At 36.3% G+C, this 17,684-nt stretch overlaps 1 protein-coding gene across 3 annotated transcripts; it reads left to right on the top strand.

The window, feature by feature from the left end:
* Positions 1–2,866: 2,866 nt before the first annotated feature.
* Positions 2,867–16,895, top strand: nap1l1 (nucleosome assembly protein 1-like 1). Of its 3 annotated transcripts, XM_042721613.1 has the most exons (16): positions 2,867–3,009; positions 5,494–5,531; positions 6,276–6,361; positions 8,113–8,215; positions 8,482–8,623; positions 9,687–9,779; positions 9,893–10,021; positions 10,895–10,966; positions 11,046–11,185; positions 11,262–11,407; positions 11,525–11,544; positions 12,313–12,435; positions 12,519–12,551; positions 12,632–12,682; positions 14,178–14,209; positions 15,702–16,895. In XM_042721613.1, the coding sequence occupies exons 2-15, from the start codon at positions 5,515–5,517 to the stop codon at positions 14,181–14,183; spliced, it is 1,161 nt and encodes a 386-aa protein (XP_042577547.1). In that variant the 5' UTR covers positions 2,867–3,009; positions 5,494–5,514; the 3' UTR covers positions 14,184–14,209; positions 15,702–16,895. The 3 variants fall into 3 exon arrangements, with proteins under 3 accessions (XP_042577547.1, XP_018944725.2, XP_018944726.2); XM_019089180.2 differs by lacking the exon at positions 14,178–14,209; XM_019089181.2 differs by lacking the exon at positions 14,178–14,209 and having other exon boundaries at positions 2,868–3,009; positions 9,687–9,767.
* The last annotated feature ends 789 nt before the right edge of the window (positions 16,896–17,684 follow it).

The raw sequence follows: 17,684 nt of genomic DNA, 5'->3' as shown, positions 1-17,684 counted from the left end.
AAAAAAAAAACATGAGTGGCGTCTGAAATTGCAACATGCTACAGTGTTGCTGAGTGGTTTGAATTCAGTTTTATTTTTTCTATTTTGAGTGTTTATTAAATTTTTGTTTTGTTTTAGTAAAGTTTTTGTCATTTCTTTTTTTTATCATGTCTATACTGTTTTCATTCATTTGTATTTCAGTTTTAGTTCTATTTATTTTTCTACATCAGGTTAACGTTTGAAAATCTTAATTTTTCTTTTTGCAACTAGATTAAATAAAATAAGAATTTCTAAAATGTACATAAAATTATTTTATTATTATTTTATTGTATTAATATTTACATTAATATTTTATTAATGATTTATGAATATTTTATTATGTCAGTTAATCTTTAAGTAACAGTAACCTGAAGCATGAGCCTCAGTAATTAGATCTGAATCACGAAGGCCTGTTTTGTTCACATTGATGAGGTGTTTTGTATCTGTTTCTATGTGTTTGGGTGAACACCTGTCCTCGTCTCTTATGTAACCCTGTGTGAGTGTGTGTGAGTGTTACACAGATGCAGGCGCTGACGGGTTAACTGTGTCTCTGTCACTGCATTAATTTTTAAAATCTGTGGGCATCTATATGTCAGCTCCTCTTACTGTCAGCAGGATATCAAGTGGGCAGGGTTGAAGTCTCAGCGCTAGATGATAGTTACAGAGGAACACTAAAGGGTGAGAGGGCGACACGGGCTTTCATTCCCCGAGTCACAGATGCTATTAGCTGAAATATTCCGTTTAAATAAGAGTTGTCATCATTAACTCACTCAAATACAGCGCAGAAGTCATATTGACTACTTTAAGGGTGCTTGAATGGAATGCCTGAATCCCATCTGATTTTATTTGAGAAATTCATTTAAAGGGATAGTTTACCAAAAAATGAATATTCCGTCATTTACTCACCCTGAAGTTGTTTCAAACCTATATGAGTTTCTTCTTCTGTTGAACACAAAAGAAGATGTTTTAAAGAATGCAGGTGATGGTAGCCATTGATTTTTTTTTCTATACAATGGAAGTCAATGGCTACCGTCAACTGTTTGATCAGCAGAAGAAAGAAACACAGGTTTTAAACCACTTCAGGGCGAGTTAATGATGACAGAATTCTCATTTTGGGGTGAACTATCCCTTTGAGAGCTAGATTTTGCTAACAGAGGAGGTTTTTAGAACGTTCTGGCAAGGTTTTCTCAAAGTTATGAACAAACATTCTTTTAGTAACTTTAATAGAATCTTCATTCAAAGTTGTCCGGTCTTTGATAATGTTCTAAAAAAAGTATTTATCACATCATTCATGGGACGTTTTTCACGTTGTATGTATGTTTTTTTAGAATATGTTCAAAATTATCACATGGAATGCTCTTATGAGACAAAATATTTTTAAAACATTCAAAATTTTGGACATTTTGAACATTTCAGAGAACATTCAAAAATAATGTTTTCATAACTCGCATATAGCTAAGTGTTCTTAGAACATATTTTTGTTGGCTGGGAGTCAGTCTTCTACCTGTGTCTGCAGTAAACTGGATGCTGAATAAAAAGGTCATGCGTATGGTTATTAAATATCAGCTGTCTCACCATGAACACATTCACCATGAACGTCCTCTCTTGAAGTAATGAAACAGCCTGATTTTCTCCCCAGCTAACAAAAATATGTTCTAAGAAGGTTAACAGTATTTTTGAACGTTGATATCTCTGCATTTGTATTATATTAAGAATACTTAGTTATGCAATCATATGTCTTAATGAAAGATATCATGCACGTCTCTTCAGGTTTAATTAATAATTTCTAAGCCGCAATATTTATGCATTTGTCTTTGATCTAAGATTCTAGGCTCATTTGCATATCATAAGCTGATTAAAAGGCTGACGAAAATGTGCTAAATAAATAAAACATTACAAGTAAATAAAAAATAGGTGTGCCGTGACGTCATCTCTCCTGATCTTTAATATCTTCTTCTGTTGCATGCTGGTTTTTTGGTGTGAGGCTCTTTCCTCAGAGCAATTCTAATACTTAGAGATGCTTATAAACTCAACATTTCTCTCTGTGGCCTGGTTTCTGGTTTTTTCTTTTCCAGTTTCACGCCTCTTATAAAGAGAGCAACAATAGATGATTGTCAGAAACCGCTGCGGCTCAATGAGGACAAGTCAGAGGTCTTCAGGGTTTATAGAAACTCAAAACCAAAACCTTCTAATAAACTGCTATTTGAAAAGATCAAGGCTTATTAATATTCAGTTTAATACTGCGCTTTCTGCCATGTATTTTTAGTTTTTCTAAGTAAAATCAGTGCCATTAAGTGCAAAACAACCTTAATTTCTAAGATGAGTAGTTTTTGCTCCAGGTTTCTTGCATTCCAGTCGTGTTTCTTCTAAGCACACGGAACAATAACTCTATTTAATATCTTACAAATTTGATATATTGCCTACCAAGAAGAAGTGTTATCAAAATTTCACAGAATTAGTTTCAACAAAATGTTTCCACGTTTATTTTGTCAGACTAGATAGATAGATAGATAGATAGATAGATAGATAGATAGATAGATATTTTAGTTTTATAATATTTCGTGGCAAACGCTTTGGCGGGAACCTCCACCCCAGCCCGCTCTGGAACAATGGCTTTTCCCCCTAAACCATTTCCGGCAGCCCCTCCCTTCGCGCTCGCCGCTGTCCTAGTAGCATATTTCCAAATCCTACTATGGCCAAGGCTATGCTCATGAATATTAATTAGCTAACGTGCGAGACTCTTGCGTGCCAACGTCCAATGAGAATAGCGCTAGAGCCCGAACATCACGGTACGTAATTAATATTCATGAGTCTCACCTTCGCCGTAGTGGGATTAGTAAAAGCGCGAACTGTGTTACGTGGTGACGCCAGATGTATATGAGCGCACGCGGCGGGATCTCTTTCCCTTTTAGCGCCATCAGAGCGGGAGTCTCGCGCTGTTCACTGCGCAGCAGCACCGCCTCAGACAGACCTCTGCACATCGGGCTCTCGGTAAGAGCACATACCGCCGAGGGACCGCTCATAAACCTCTTTTTGTTCATTCTAGAAGATAAATTAGTACTCGAGTCGCGGTTTAACACGAATCGAGATGTTTACGTTAGCTCGCGACCTAGGCGCGAAGTCCGTCAGTCAGCAGCCATTGAGACGGACTCCTCCATGATGGAGATGAAAATGGCTGTTCGTCTTTTAAATATCGAATAAATTCAGGTTTAACCGTTAAACGGACAAACCAAACTGGGGTTTTAATGTTTAAATGTTTGTTTTGCTCGGTTACAGTAGTAGGAAATGTTGTCTTGAGCGTATTTTCTCATGTTGGGAGGATGATGATGATGATGATAAGTTGGTCTGATCGGGCGGGTAAGTGATTTTTTTTTTTTTTAATTTTATTTATTTATTTTATTTTTTTGGGGAGGAGGGGGTGGTCTGATCACCTTGTCTGAAAATGGAAATATCCGGTTTATTTGACTAATTAATCTATTTATTTTAATGAGAATTGGACGTGGGGATGTAAATATGGCACATGCTCGTCATTATTAGGATGAAATGAGCTGATGTCTGTAACGTTAGTTGGTCATGCTAGTTTAAAATCTGACGTTTTTCTAATAAGCTTCGATCCGTGGCGCTTTGGTGAGTTAGCGTTATCAGTCTTCTCTAGTTGAGATGGGTTGGTTATAAAGATGCTGTGTTGCTAGCAGCTTTAGCCGGTGGAGGAAACACGTGGTGATGTGGCCTGGTGGGAACTGACCACTGCACTGACCCGTGGATTAAACCCAAGATCATTAACCCAGTTTAAGAGTTAGTAGCTTCAGGAATGCCAGACAGAGTTGGTTAGTTTAGTTCGTCACATCTGTATGAAATGTGGCTGGTGGTGGGTTGCCAGAGGCTCTTAATGAGTAGAATAATGCTGTGTAATTGAAGTCAGTCAGTATCACCATATTTTATCTAATATTTATTTTACTGTATATTTCTGACTGCCTTATTTTTGTGAGTCTTGTGTTTCTATTGTTGATTGTTTTTTCTTTTTAAGATGGGGTGATATTTTTTTTTTTTGCATTTATTATTAATAAGATTGTAAATGTGTAAAATAGTCATGTAAATAATAAACACAAAATCTATGTATATTTAAAAGGACATAAATTATTTACCTGATAACGCAATAATAATAATAATAATTATTATTATTTATTATGATAAGTAGTAAATATATTATTATATTAGTAATTTTGTTGAAAAATTTTCACCCCTTCCAGTCATTTCTGTGACGGAAAGGCATAATTTAAAACATTGTGTTTTATCACAGAGATATTGTTATTTTTTCCCAGGGTTGAAATTGAGAAAGATTGAAATTGAAAAATGTAAATATCTGAAAAATATCAATCAAACAGATTTTATATCAATCTCTAGTTTTTGTTTTTATTCACTTCTGCTTCCTTTTAAGATTGTGCATGAATTTGTAACAAGATGGGCTTCTCACGGTCCTGAAAAACCAATGAATTTGTAAAGTTGTGGTTTTTAGGTGTGAAAGTCGTGCGTTTCTAGTCCACATCGTAGACCTGAAATTGCTATTGAGTGCGAGCTAAGTCACGACTGACTGGAGTGGATCATGGCGGAGTCTTGGAAATGTGTTGGTCATACGGTTTGGGAAGCCTAAAGAGGTTTTAACAAGTGCGTTGAACCTTTGCTCTCAGGTTGGCTAGATTTTGTAAGGTTTAAAGACTTGCTTTCAGTGCTGAAGAATGGGAGTGTGGAGGAAATGTGCCAGGAACTTTGTCCCGGTGTTGTGACGTCTTGTTGTGAAGTAAGGTGATCCGTTGCTGCCGTGGTTTGGGAAACTCTCTTATGTGTCTGTACTGACAGGTTTCAGCTGTCTGATCTTGACACAGACAGAAAGAGGAAGAGATTAAGCTTCAAATCTGTCAAGAATGGATGCTGCCAGGGTGGTGTCAGGTCTTCATGTTATTGATCTTCTACAGGCGAAGAGCAGAGTAGGCTGAGAACATTCTGTCTGTAGCAATCAGCTCACGAATGAATGAAGTTGCTCGCTCTTGCCGCTGGAGGTATGGATGTAGGCGTCTGAGCCCGTGTTTGATCCGACTGTGCGTTGGAGTTGGCTCATATGCAGGTCGGGCCCTGACAAATGGATCCAGTCAGATTCAGAGCCGAAGATAGTGGTTCACACCTTTGATGTTTAGAGCTAATCTATCCCATAAACCCCCAGGGGTTGAATCTCTACCACTGAAGTTTTCCATCACGAGGATGGCAGCGTGCATTCGTTTCAATACATTTGCACCACCATTGGACATTTTGATGCATCTGGATGCTTCCATTATGCATCTAAATAGTTAAAGTTGTGCATATTGGCTGCCTGAGTCATCCTAATACAGTCTACAAGGCCATCAGCGACCGAATTTAGCTTGAGGCTGTTGAACATAATGGACAGCATTAACATTTTTCCTTTGTGTTTCTTCCCTCTAGGAAACAAAACGGTGAAACAACATGGCAGATCTTGACAAGTAAGTGTTTGTTTGCCTATTAAAGAGCTTTTATTTCTTACTCTGTCATCTCATTTCCCAGTTTGAAAGCTTATTGTATTGACGGCCCTTCACATTCCCAGCTTAAATCCCTTTATGCCTGTTGTTTGTGTGGGAAATGGTGCATAAACACCTCTCTTTTGGTGATTTTTGATTAGCTCTCACACATCTAAACCCCATCCAGTCTTAACCTCGTCCCTGCCTGTTGGAGACTGTCTAGGGCCAGCAACACATTGTCTGCATGCTTTCACGCTTTGCGTGGTACTCCAAGCGTCTATGCTATGCCAAACACGTGTTTGCAACTCTACAACCTGGGGTTCACTCACTCGACACTTCTGTGACGTGAGCAATACACCTGTTGCTCACCACAGGAACTTCCTGTGTGCCGTAGATGTGATGCTATTTCACACGCACCTGCATGTTGATTTCAGCCAAGATATGACTATTGGATTTGCTCAGTGCTTCAGATCCTGCTTAAATTTTAATGCTGAAGATAAACGTTTAAATGCATGCTGATAAACATACTCTAAGAGAAAATGCTGTGCAAATTTTCTATGCAGAGCTCTTATCTTCAAGTAGGAAATGGTGATTGCTCACGATAGGACCTCTCTTAGTCGCTTTAGCTCTCTCAGGTCTCTTAGTCACATTAACATTGATGGAACGGAAACGTAAGACCCACAAAGCTAGTTGGGTAAATGTTTAATCCCTGATCGTGTGTTTTTACAGTAAAGACCAGGCTGAAATGGACCCAGCAGATATGGAGGATGTTGAAGAGGTGGAGGAAGAGGAAACTGGGGAAGACAACAGTAAAGGTATGACCTTTGGCTATTTCATGCATCCCCCCCCCCCACTTCATATCCTGTGTGAACAAGAGGTTGACCAGTAGTTGGTTTTGCTGATACTAAAATCAGAAAATATGGCTGCTAGCGAATAGCCAAAATATAAATGAAAACCTTCCATTTAATGTGAAATAGTGATGAACTTTAACACTAATGACTTAATCATGAGAATACTTTGTAGTTTGAATAAATTAAAAAACAAAAATGAACTAAGCTTCATCAATATACTTTTTTTATTTATTTTTTTTGGACAATCAACTCACTGTCTCTTAAGAATGTCTACTGTGCTCACAATCTAGATGTGTATGTATTTTAGCTAGCTTAAATTTCTTTTGCACATAACTACTTCATAAATGTTATTTGTAGGAACACAGAAACATTTGAAAAACTATAAAACAAGGTATCCTGCGTTAGCTGTGCTTGCGTATCACTGAGTAATGAAAAACTATTGCTGTCGATTTTTACAATAAGTGATAGTTCAGCAAAGCAACTATTTGTGCTGATTAACTGGTAATAATGTGTGTAAACCACTGCTTATTGCTCCTATTCGAGAGGATGGGTTGATCAGTCAACTTTTGCTATTTGCATTGCAAATCATCACAACCACCCCAGGTTTGTGTCATAAGTTGCAGTGACTTCTGATACTTGGAACTATAAGCTCCCAATGGCATAAATGAATCAGATTTCCCATCACTCCCTCCATAGTGTGTTTTTATCATCTGGAGTCCCTTTGTTCTGGTTTTCTTTGCTAGGCTGCTGTGGAGGAAGAGTAAATGGCGTCTGTCAGGGATTCTTATTGCTGACATTCATGAGGAAAAGGCCATGCACACGTTTGCGCTGGCATTTTTCGTGTTGGGTAACATGATATCAGTCTGTAACCTCAGTGACCTTGGCTGTGTTTAGCAATTGGACCGAACCATTGGGCAAGACCATGAGTATTAGAAGGTTTGATACTAAATAATACATGCATTGGATGCACGCTCACTCATTAAACACAGCTTCAGTCCCGCTGACCTCGTCTCTGTTTGCTACTGTTTATTTTTGGGATGAAAAGAGCATCTTTTTTTGACCCTTGGTGAAGAAGGTGCCCTAGATCTGAGAGACATATTACAGGGTTGTGGAAGTTTTTTTTTTTTAATAGATTTAATATTTATTTTTTTTTTCCAATTAATTTTTACATTGTTTTTTTTTTTTTTTTTCTTTTTTTTTTATTTATTTTCACATTTTTCTTTTCTTTTTTTGATTTCTTTTATTAATTGGCACCTAATTTTCTTTTTTTTATTACATTGGATATTTATTTTTCAGATACACTATTTTAAGGTGTCATTGTTAGTTTTTTTTACATTAAAAAGTACTGAGTAATATTAATTAACTACATGTACTTTCTATATGGTTAGGGTTCGGCTTAGGGTTACTTGCATGTAATCATGCATAACTTATTGTTATTATAATAGTAAGTACATGTAACGTGTGTAACAAGGACACCTTAATGTGTTACCTACTTTTCTTTTAAGTTTGTATGCGAGCTGTCAATATTGTATGTAAACATGATTCAATTTAAATTTAAATTGTACTTTACTGGCATGATTATGTTATTGATTGAATAATATAAATATCAGTATCTGCCCTTCGTTATTCTTTGGTGCTTCTGTGATGCTGAGTGTGATTTGTAATGGTTTCCTGCTGTGACTGTCAGGTGATGGTTGTGTTCGCTCTGGTTTTAGCACGTCAGCTGACGATGCAGATGATGCAGAACCCTCAGATTCTTGCGGCGCTGCAGGAGAGGTTGGATGGGCTCGTGGGATCTCCGTCAGGGTACATGGAGAGGTACGTGCCCACGCAGAGCACAACTTCAAATAGCTCCCTTGTTTCCCATTGGCTGCATCTAATTTCCCTACTTTGCCTACACCGACTGAATTAAATGTTTCTAATTTTGGCCCGATCCTGTTCCCTGATTCCTTTCTGGAAGGTGCCAACCAAATGTCAAGCATCTCTTTTTACTCATCCATACAAAACGATAATCCTGAGTCATTCGTGAATCATCAGCAGTGTGTCATGTGCACCATGTGACGTTGTTTGTGGTGTCTGCGCAGCTTACCGAAGGTGGTGAAGAGACGCGTTAACGCCCTTAAGAACCTCCAGGTCAAATGCGCTCACATCGAAGCAAAGTTCTACGAAGAAGTGCACGAACTGGAGCGAAAATACGCAGCTTTGTATCAGCCTCTCTTCGACAAGGTGAGATTTAAAAACCAATGCATTTCTGCTGCCCATCTTTCCTCCAAAAATGAAAAACTGTGGGTTTGTTCTTGGAAGAGGTGCGGTTTAAGATGTTGTGTGCCAGAAGGCGGGCGGTACAGCATGTTAAAACGGTTACATTGACCCGCTGCTTCAGCGTTTCCGACTGCAGCAAACACCAAGTGGTCAATCAAGGACACTAGAGACAAACAGCAGCCAGAGATATGTCTTACAGAAAATAAAACCTGAGCTGTAGCTGTTTATCCTCTCTTGCCGCTCTCGCTCACTCTCCCAGTGGAATAGTGATGTCCAAGAGGCTCAATTAAAAGTTGGGCTCCTTCAAAATAAAACTTAAAACAAGTTTACTGACTTTGTCTTACAGTACAAGTGTACTTTTGTGTCAGCACAAAGTCTAGCTCATGTGGCGGTTTATTCTGGCCAAGAACCGAGTACTTGGGCATTATATTTTAATATAATTGAGGGACTATTATAATTTTTGTTAATATTCTGAATTATTTTTATATATGTGTGTCTCTTTTTCTCTCTCTCTCTCCCTCCCTCTCTCTCTCTCTCTCTCTCTATCTATCTATCTATATATATATATATATATATATTCTCTCTTATATATATATATATATATATATATATATATATACACTGCTGTTATTGTAGTTTTAGTAATTGTTGTTTTTGCTGTTTAGTGTTTTTTTTATAATTGTACTATTTATTTTGAGTGACAAGTAATAATATTTGTGGATATATTTTTAGTTCATATTTATTTAATTGTTTTTTATTTATTGAATTTGAGTTTGTTTGTTTATGAAGGGCCAGTAATATTAATTTGAGTTTATTTAACTTAGTAATACTACTTTTTTTATTTTTCAGTTATTTTTATGACCTTAATCCTTCTTGGACATTAAGATTCAGCTGATATACAGTGATTAACAGCGACATCGGTTTATTTTTTGAGTAGTCGATTTAAATATTTGAATTCACTATATTTAAATAGTTTAGTTTTAACTTCTAGAAATGCCTCAAATGAATGTTTAAAAACTGTCTTTAGCGGAGTGACATCGTGAGAGCGGCATACGAACCCACAGATGAGGAGTGTGAGTGGAAACCAGACGAAGAGGAAGAGCTGACAGTAAGTAAGCAGGTACAGGTGATCCATACCTGCATGCTCTTCAAATACCACTGCATTTGCATAATACTGTATAATATGCTGTTGTTCAGTCATAGCGTGCCTCTGTTGGTCTTTGTCTTCATCAGGAGGAAATGAAGGAAAAGGCCAAAGTGGAGGAAGAGAAGAAAGACGAGGAGAAGGAAGACCCTAAAGGAATCCCAGAGTTCTGGCTCACAGTTTTCAAGAATGTCGACCTTCTCAGTGAAATGTTGCAGGTAGGGAAAGAACAGGCAAACGCTGGCAGTGATTGTGAGTGTAGTAGTGTTCAAAAGCAGGTCATGCATCATGGGCATTTACAGTCGGAGATTTCTCTTTGGAAAATGTCCTTGCTGCCATCTTGTGGTGCAAAAGTGCACCTTGCATCCTTTTTAGCTGAAGATAAAGGCATAGTGAAGCTGTATCTGTCGAACTTTAATGATGCAACTGTGTTCGGTTTCACTCAATTTAATGTATCATTTAATTTGGGCTGGTTATTGTCTTGCATTTTTGTTTAATATCATTTTCCTTAGAACTGTCCAAACTTTAATACAAACAGTGTGACCATTTCAGTCAAAAAAAAAACCTACTGCGTGCAACTATGAAAAAATATTTAGGAGCACCAGTGCGACTGACCAGGGGTGCATTTCCCAAAAGCATCGTTAGCTAACTATGGTAGTTAGTTCCATTGAAATCTATTGGTAGTGACAGAACTTGCGACCATAGTTACTTTTGGGAAACGCACCCCTGAACATCATCCTATTTTTGACCATCGACCAAAAAAAAAAAAAAAAACTAGTCTTAAGTGTCAGTTTCTGAAATCTGAATAAATAAGCTTTCCATTGATATATGGTTTGTTATGATTGGACAATATTTGGCTGAGATACAACTATTTGAAAATCTGGACTCTGAGGATGCAAAAAAAATCAAAATATTGAGAAAATCACCTTTAAAGTTGTCCAGATTAAGTCCTTAGCGATGCATATTACTAATCGAAAATGTATTTGTGGTGTTTTATGTGTGTGTGTGTGTGTGTGTTTTTATTAAAGAAAATGTATGGAATTGGTTGTAGTATTTAGAAGTGTTTCATTTATTTTATTTTTCCTGTCCAGGAACATGATGAACCAATTCTTAAGCACTTACAAGACATTAAAGTCAAATTCTCAGATGCAGGCCAACCAATGGTGAGTCTGACCGTCTCTTCGTCTCCTGTCTGATGTCTTAATCTCACAGTTTACTCACAGTTTGTTCTCAACTTTTCAGAGTTTCACATTAGAGTTCCACTTTGAACCCAACGATTTCTTCACAAACACAGTCTTGACAAAGACCTACAAAATGAGGTCTGAGCCAGACGAGTCGGATCCCTTCTCTTTCGATGGGCCAGAGATCATGGGCTGCACAGGGTACGGCTCAACCTCTGACTTTCACTCTGTTAGCTTTGACAACATCAGTTACATCAGAGACTGACTCTGTTTTCAGGTGCACGATCGACTGGGTTAAGGGCAAGAACGTCACATTGAAAACCATTAAGAAGAAACAAAAACATAAGGGACGTGGCACAGTGAGGACGGTCACCAAGACAGTCCCCAATGATTCCTTCTTCAATTTCTTCTCTCCACCTGAAGGTAAAAACCCCCTCAAAACTACCACATCCCTGATTATCCATGTGTCAGTTTGTTGACTTGTTTATATTATTTTAGTAGAATAGCATTTGCTGATAATAAACTTTCTCTTTTTTACAGTTCCAGAAAGCGGTGAACTGGTGAGTAACTGATTTTATTCCTAGCAATTAACTTCATGAACACATTGTCACTTTTTATTTTATTTTTTCAAAATTTAGGTGGACTATACTCTTTTTAACATAAACGGACAACAATTTTATTCAGATGTTTAACTGATGTATTTAAAGTATCACCTTTTTAGATCTTAGTCTTGTATAGCTTCTTGGTAATTGTATGACTTTTATTTACTCTGTTTTCGCCATGAAGATAGCTTTGGTGCTGAGGTGGCATTACAAAAATAAATACATATTTAAATTTCGATATGCATGACCGGGGCCTAAAACTAACATTTTGACACGTTTTTGTGCAATTTGCCACAAAAATAAGGGCAATTGACTTGAGAGAATTTACTTGACATTAAACTGTTATTTCATTAAAAAAAGGGCAGAACAAATTAGTGAAATGTCTGATTGGTGCTTTATGCTATTATTATTTTATATAATCATTTAATCACATAAAAACTATCAAAGAATTGGAACTAAAAGTATTTGATTAATTTTGATATTGTTACTGCTTATTATTATTATTATTATTATTTATATAACAGTAAAAGTTTTTTTTTTTTTTTTTTTTTTTTTTTTTTTTTTTTTTAAATGACTTTCAAATGTTAAAACCTAAAGCTCTTATTTGGCTCAAAATCGCAGGGCAGGTTCTTTTGAACTGCTTGGTGAATGTTATTCTGGCTGGTTATCTTGAAGTGTCACTGTTATGAATGAGTGACTGATGGTTTGTTTTTGCCGTGTGTTCAGGACGAGGACTCGGAGGCCGTGTTAGCAGCAGACTTCGAGATCGGTCACTTCATCCGCGAGCGGATCGTGCCCAGGGCCGTGCTATACTTCACCGGCGAGGCCATCGAAGATGACGACGATGACGTGAGTGAACCATCCTCTGTCATGAAGTCAGACGATGCTTTATTTCCAAACATCTGACCGCTGTGTCTCTGTGCTTTTTCTAGTATGACGAGGAGGGAGAGGAAGCTGATGATGAGGTTAGTTGTCTTCTGTTTGTCTGTTTATATCGGTGTTATTCCTCTAGGTGTTTGTAAACTGATGTGTTTGTGACTTGCAGGAGGGTGAAGAGGAGGCCGACGAGGAGAACGATCCAGACTATGAGCCCAAGGTAAGAGTTCAGTCGTCCATCAATGATCCTCACGGCAGGCTGATACTGAGATCTCAACATACAGAATACATACGGTCACCTCCACTCATGCATCTCTCACCCTCAAACGCTGATTCTCCTGACAGTTTTTCACGATTTATTAACGTCAGCTTTACTTACTGTCATCTTTGGTCCATTCGAGAACGAGAACAGCTCATTTTTTGACGAGTAGATAAATGACCGCAGTGTTTGCAGCTTCTCTGTGAACATCAGACCTTTGACCCTGATTTATAAATACTACACTGCGGTTCTGTGGGTATTTTTGTTTCTCTGCTCTAACATTCCTAGTAGCACATCTAAAGCAACAGCACTGAATATACGCTGCCCCTAAAGAGGTCAATTTAATGGTCAATTTTCATCCTCCTGTTCCCATTTTTCTCTGAGTCTGAGCATAGATGAGTAATGCAGTGCTTTCTCCAAGTTCAGGGTGGGAATGTTAATGAATATTCCTCCATTATTACTGACCTCATTCATTTGTAGGGCTGCTTGATTTGGGGACAGAAATCAAGTTGAAATATATATATATATTTTTTTTTTCTGATGGTTGTGATTTAGAGAATTGCTGTGCTTGTTGGGTTGCTTTTTTTTTTTTTTTTAAACAATATGGCTATATTGTTATAATAATATAAATATAGAAAATAAACAAGCAAACAAAATATTACCTAATATATTTCGTTGTTAACTTTCAGAAATAAATTATTTCTTATGCTCAATTTTAATTTTATAGTGAGATTACAATAGTAATTTAAAAAATAAAAATATAAATAAATACAAAGTATTGCTATTTTAGTATTCCACTGTAAAATTAAAATGGAAAATTATTTTCATTGTATATTGAATGTTAAATTTGTTTAATAATAGAAATTATTATAGTAATATTTACTTTTCTGTATATTTTATCCATGTAAATAATAGGAATACTAATTTTTATTTTTAATATAAATATGAAAATGGTATTAGTATTGTAATTTCACTGTAAATTTAAATTTAGTATTTAAGAAATAATGATAATCATGAGCATTTAAGAAATGTAATATTTTTAAACCATAAAGCTACAATGCTAATATTTATGGCCGTCTTAATTTCTTTATTTTTTATTTTTTTAAACTTCACTTTGAAAAAGTACATTTAATTTCTTCGCGTTTTGCAATTTCAGTTTTATTTCAGTTCAGCTCTACTTCCTTGGTTTGATTTGAGAATATTATAGAATATACTTGACTGTTCTGGATGAGATTGAAGCATCACTGCAGGTTTATCTTCTCGGTGTAGTTCACAAACATCTGTCTTCAGCATGCCTCTCTCATCTTTACTCAAAGCATGCACTTGACTAATCAAACAGAATTAGAGTAGGAAGATACTGACTTTTGTAAGCAAAGACATGATTAACATGTTAACTTTTCAAGCACTTTGGCACCTCTCTGAATTTGAGTTCCTCTCTAAATTTCTCCTCACTTAGGTATAAGTGATGTCTGTAGTAACCCTGCCCTGGTAGGTAACGCTCGTGAATTAATGTGACCCTCCTGTTGCGTTTGAATCCCTTCCCATCATTCCTTCCCATCATTCCCCACACTGACCACTAACACTTGTGCTTGTTTCCTCTCTTTAACCATCGTGTGTTGCCATTAGCATCTGTATCGTTTCTGTATGTTGAAGCATCCGGTTTGCTCTCCAAATGAAGTCTTGGTTTGACTTGTTCCCCGCTGGAGTCTTTTCACGCTGAGGGTGGAAAGATCATGCCATTGGTGGAAACCAGTGTCAGTCATTGCTGTGCCATCCCTAGGGCCCTATGAATCTGTTTCATTCCCCACTCCAAATTCATCTTTTATTTCAGTTTGAATTTTTCTGGATTCTGTTTTATGGCTAAATTATATTTTATCAATCATGTTCATTGTCTAGTTGTAATGAAACTTATACAACTTATTAAATCCTTTTTTTTTTTTTTTTTTTTTTTTTTTTTTTTTTTACTTATCATTGTTTTATTTTTTGCTATAGTTTTTTTTTTTTTTCTTCTGTTTTAATCTCTGGATTCTGTTTAAATAGTTAAATGATATTTCATTAATCAAATCATGTCTAGTTAATCAAGAAGCTTTCCTCAGTTACTTAAGTTTGACAAATTACATTCAAGACCTTATGCAATTTTTTTTTTATTTTTTTTTTGTAATTGAACAGCATGTCTAATTATTTGATAACATTAAACTTATGCAATTTAACAGCTTAAGTTTAACAAATTTTTTGGGCATTATGAAATATACATTTAGGTACTTAAGTCTAATTGATCCTGAAATTGATACAATTTAACAACAATTAATTATATTTTAGGGTGTTCTGAAACCCATTTCATTTACATTTTAATGGGATCTGTTTTAATGGTTAAACTAAATGGTAATTAACTTCATTTATATTAAAGTCTAATTAATCATGATTTCTTATTTTTTTTATGATCATTTATTTGAATTTCTTTTTTGATTTAACTTTTTCTGCATTCTCTATTTATTTATTTTATAGTAATTTAATGTTTAATCTCCCCAGAAATTTAGAGATCTGGTTTTAATGTTTTATAAAACACTAACGGTAATTTTTTTTTTTTTTTTTTTTTTTTTTTTTTTTTAAAAAGAGTAATCAAATGAGAATTTAAGTTTAGGGTTTAGGGGGTGAATGGATTATTCCTGAGCTTTTAATAATTTGATAACTTTGAAAAGTGCTGGTTAAAGGTTGTGCGGACCCTTTTTGTGTGTGTTTATGTGATTATCAAACAAAATGTTAAAATCCTTATGAAGTTACTGTAAATTCCACTATTGATTAAATTCTGCAATTTCTCCTGTCACAGAAATCATAGGGCCCTACGACCCTTAATTTGTTGCCGTGTGATTTGATTGGCTGAAACACTTACGGACCCAAAGCCTGAGCTGTTTTCAAAATGGAAATGCATTTTCTGTGCAAAACGCGTAACTCTTGCTCGCTCTGTTGGTTTGTTTCACAGAAGATGCCAATCCTCCAGAGGAGTGCAAACAGCAGTGATGGCAGCGCCACCTCCTTCAGGATCCCATACACTGTAACGGCTTCAATCAAACATAGTTACTTACCGCCTTACAATGTTTTGTATTTTTCTTGGTAGAAATAATTGAAAAATTAAATAAAAGGGTTTCAAGATTTTTGTTACGAAAAAAAAGAAAAAAACCACCACACACAACTCCTCTATCGGGAGCCGCGGCTCATGACTCATAGTATTTTACTAGACCGGTTTCTTTCGTTTTCCTTTTTCTCTGTATAAATAGTTAGAATGGAGGAAAACCCTTTTTGGAGTGTGACACTCGTTTCTTCACCGCTAAACTAGTTGGGTTCTCGTCAAGTCTTTTGTATTGCTCTTAGACAACAGCTGTGGAAAGACGGTCCGGTTTACAGGAGAAGCGTCTGGAGAGATTCATTCGGTTAACATTCCACGAAAATGTCGGCTGTTTTAGGTTGGGAGGCTGTTTAAAGCTCGGTGGAGACTGATGCACATTCCACATCCGTTCAGTCGGCGCTCTGCTGCATGACTTCTTTCTTTTCAATGAGCACTTTGTATTTTCGTCATGTATCCGTAGCGTTTATTTTTTTCCGTCGATTCGACCAATGCTTAACTTTCAGCTGGCTTGCCGTTCTTTGGGTGGGTTCTCTGCTCCACGGAATGCACTTACATCGATCCGAGCGACCTCATTGGAGGATTAGACTTTGAACGAGAGAACCTGATTGGAGGAGCCAGTTTAGCTAGCCTCTGATTGGTTGGTTTCTGAGCTCGGCCCTGAGTGATGTTTGTGGTGAAACACCACCTCTGTTTGGCAGGCATATCACTGTGAAGGGGTGTGTGTGTGTGATCGTGTGTGTGTGTGTTCAGGGAAAGGTTGTCTTCGTCTCCTCTCACTCGTAGCGCAGCCCAGCAAGTCTGAAGCAGATAGAGCAATATTTTCACCTGGAAAGCCCCACCGCCGCAGTATCCTGTGTCTCGTGGCCCGGCTCTGTCCGGATCACCGGTCAGTTAGTTAGTTGTGTCTGGTGAGCGGCTGAAGCAGCAGGGGTCTTTCTGGTTCCCCTCAGCAGCTGTTGTCAAAGCAAAATGCCATGCTACAAAATACTAATGTACTCAATAACTGTACGTGGATGTATATTCATGAAAAATAAATTGGTAAAAGTGCAAGCCTTGGTCTGTCTCCTTCTGTTCATGTGTAAAGCTTATTAATTTAACCAAAGCATTAATACTTTAAATGTAATTTAAGCACCAGTTTTATGATGGTTTGTGTATTCAGTATTCAGTGACTCCACTAGGCGGCAATATTGAGTTTAAATTGCCTGAACTAAATTTGACCACTCGTGATCAATTTTGACCTCATTTTATAATAAAGATGTAATGGGTTTGTTACTTACTTCAGAAGATGGAGCTAAAAGATTAAATGAGTAATCGATTTATATAATCTTTAATGTAGCTAAAAATTTGTACATTGTACATTTGTAATGGAAGAGAAAAAATATATTGCACTTGTCCATAAGGGTTTTTTATTTTTTTATTTTTTTTTTTTTGGCTTGTGGACTCAGAATGCAATATTTAAATCAAACAATGCAAAAGTGTTAAATTAAAATGGTTTTACATCAAGTCTTGTGAAAATGAGATGTATTTTTATTTTAATCATTACCAGTGCTGTTATTGTATCATTTAGTTACTATTATAGTTATTAAAAATATTAATAAACTTATTTTGTGTTTTCCATTTTCATTGTTCACATAATTATAGCATTGTGTTCCATTTTTATATATATATATATTTTTTTTTTTATTATTATTATTATATAGTAGTATTATAGTATTTGTAGTATCCATAGTTATTTTTAAGGTTTTAGTTATTTTAGTAGGCTACATTAATTGAGACGTTGACCTGCAATATTAATAAAATATTTTTTTAAGTTCTGGTTTTCATTATTTATAATAACCC

The sequence above is a fragment of the Cyprinus carpio genome, chromosome B4 (genome assembly GCF_018340385.1).
Source record: "Cyprinus carpio isolate SPL01 chromosome B4, ASM1834038v1, whole genome shotgun sequence".
NCBI classification, from domain to species: domain Eukaryota; kingdom Metazoa; phylum Chordata; class Actinopteri; order Cypriniformes; family Cyprinidae; genus Cyprinus; species Cyprinus carpio.
The sequence above is the reverse complement of the archived record's forward strand: the minus strand, read 5'-3'. Positions and strand labels throughout refer to the sequence as shown.

Excerpts from the sequence above, each read along its gene's own strand:
- nap1l1 (XM_019089180.2), top strand. Across the intron at positions 6,362-8,112 it reads TGGGGAAGACAACAGTAAAG|CACGTCAGCTGACGATGCAG; the intron begins GTATGACCTTTG and ends CTCTGGTTTTAG. Across the intron at positions 12,436-12,518 it reads TCGAAGATGACGACGATGAC|TATGACGAGGAGGGAGAGGA; the intron begins GTGAGTGAACCA and ends TGCTTTTTCTAG.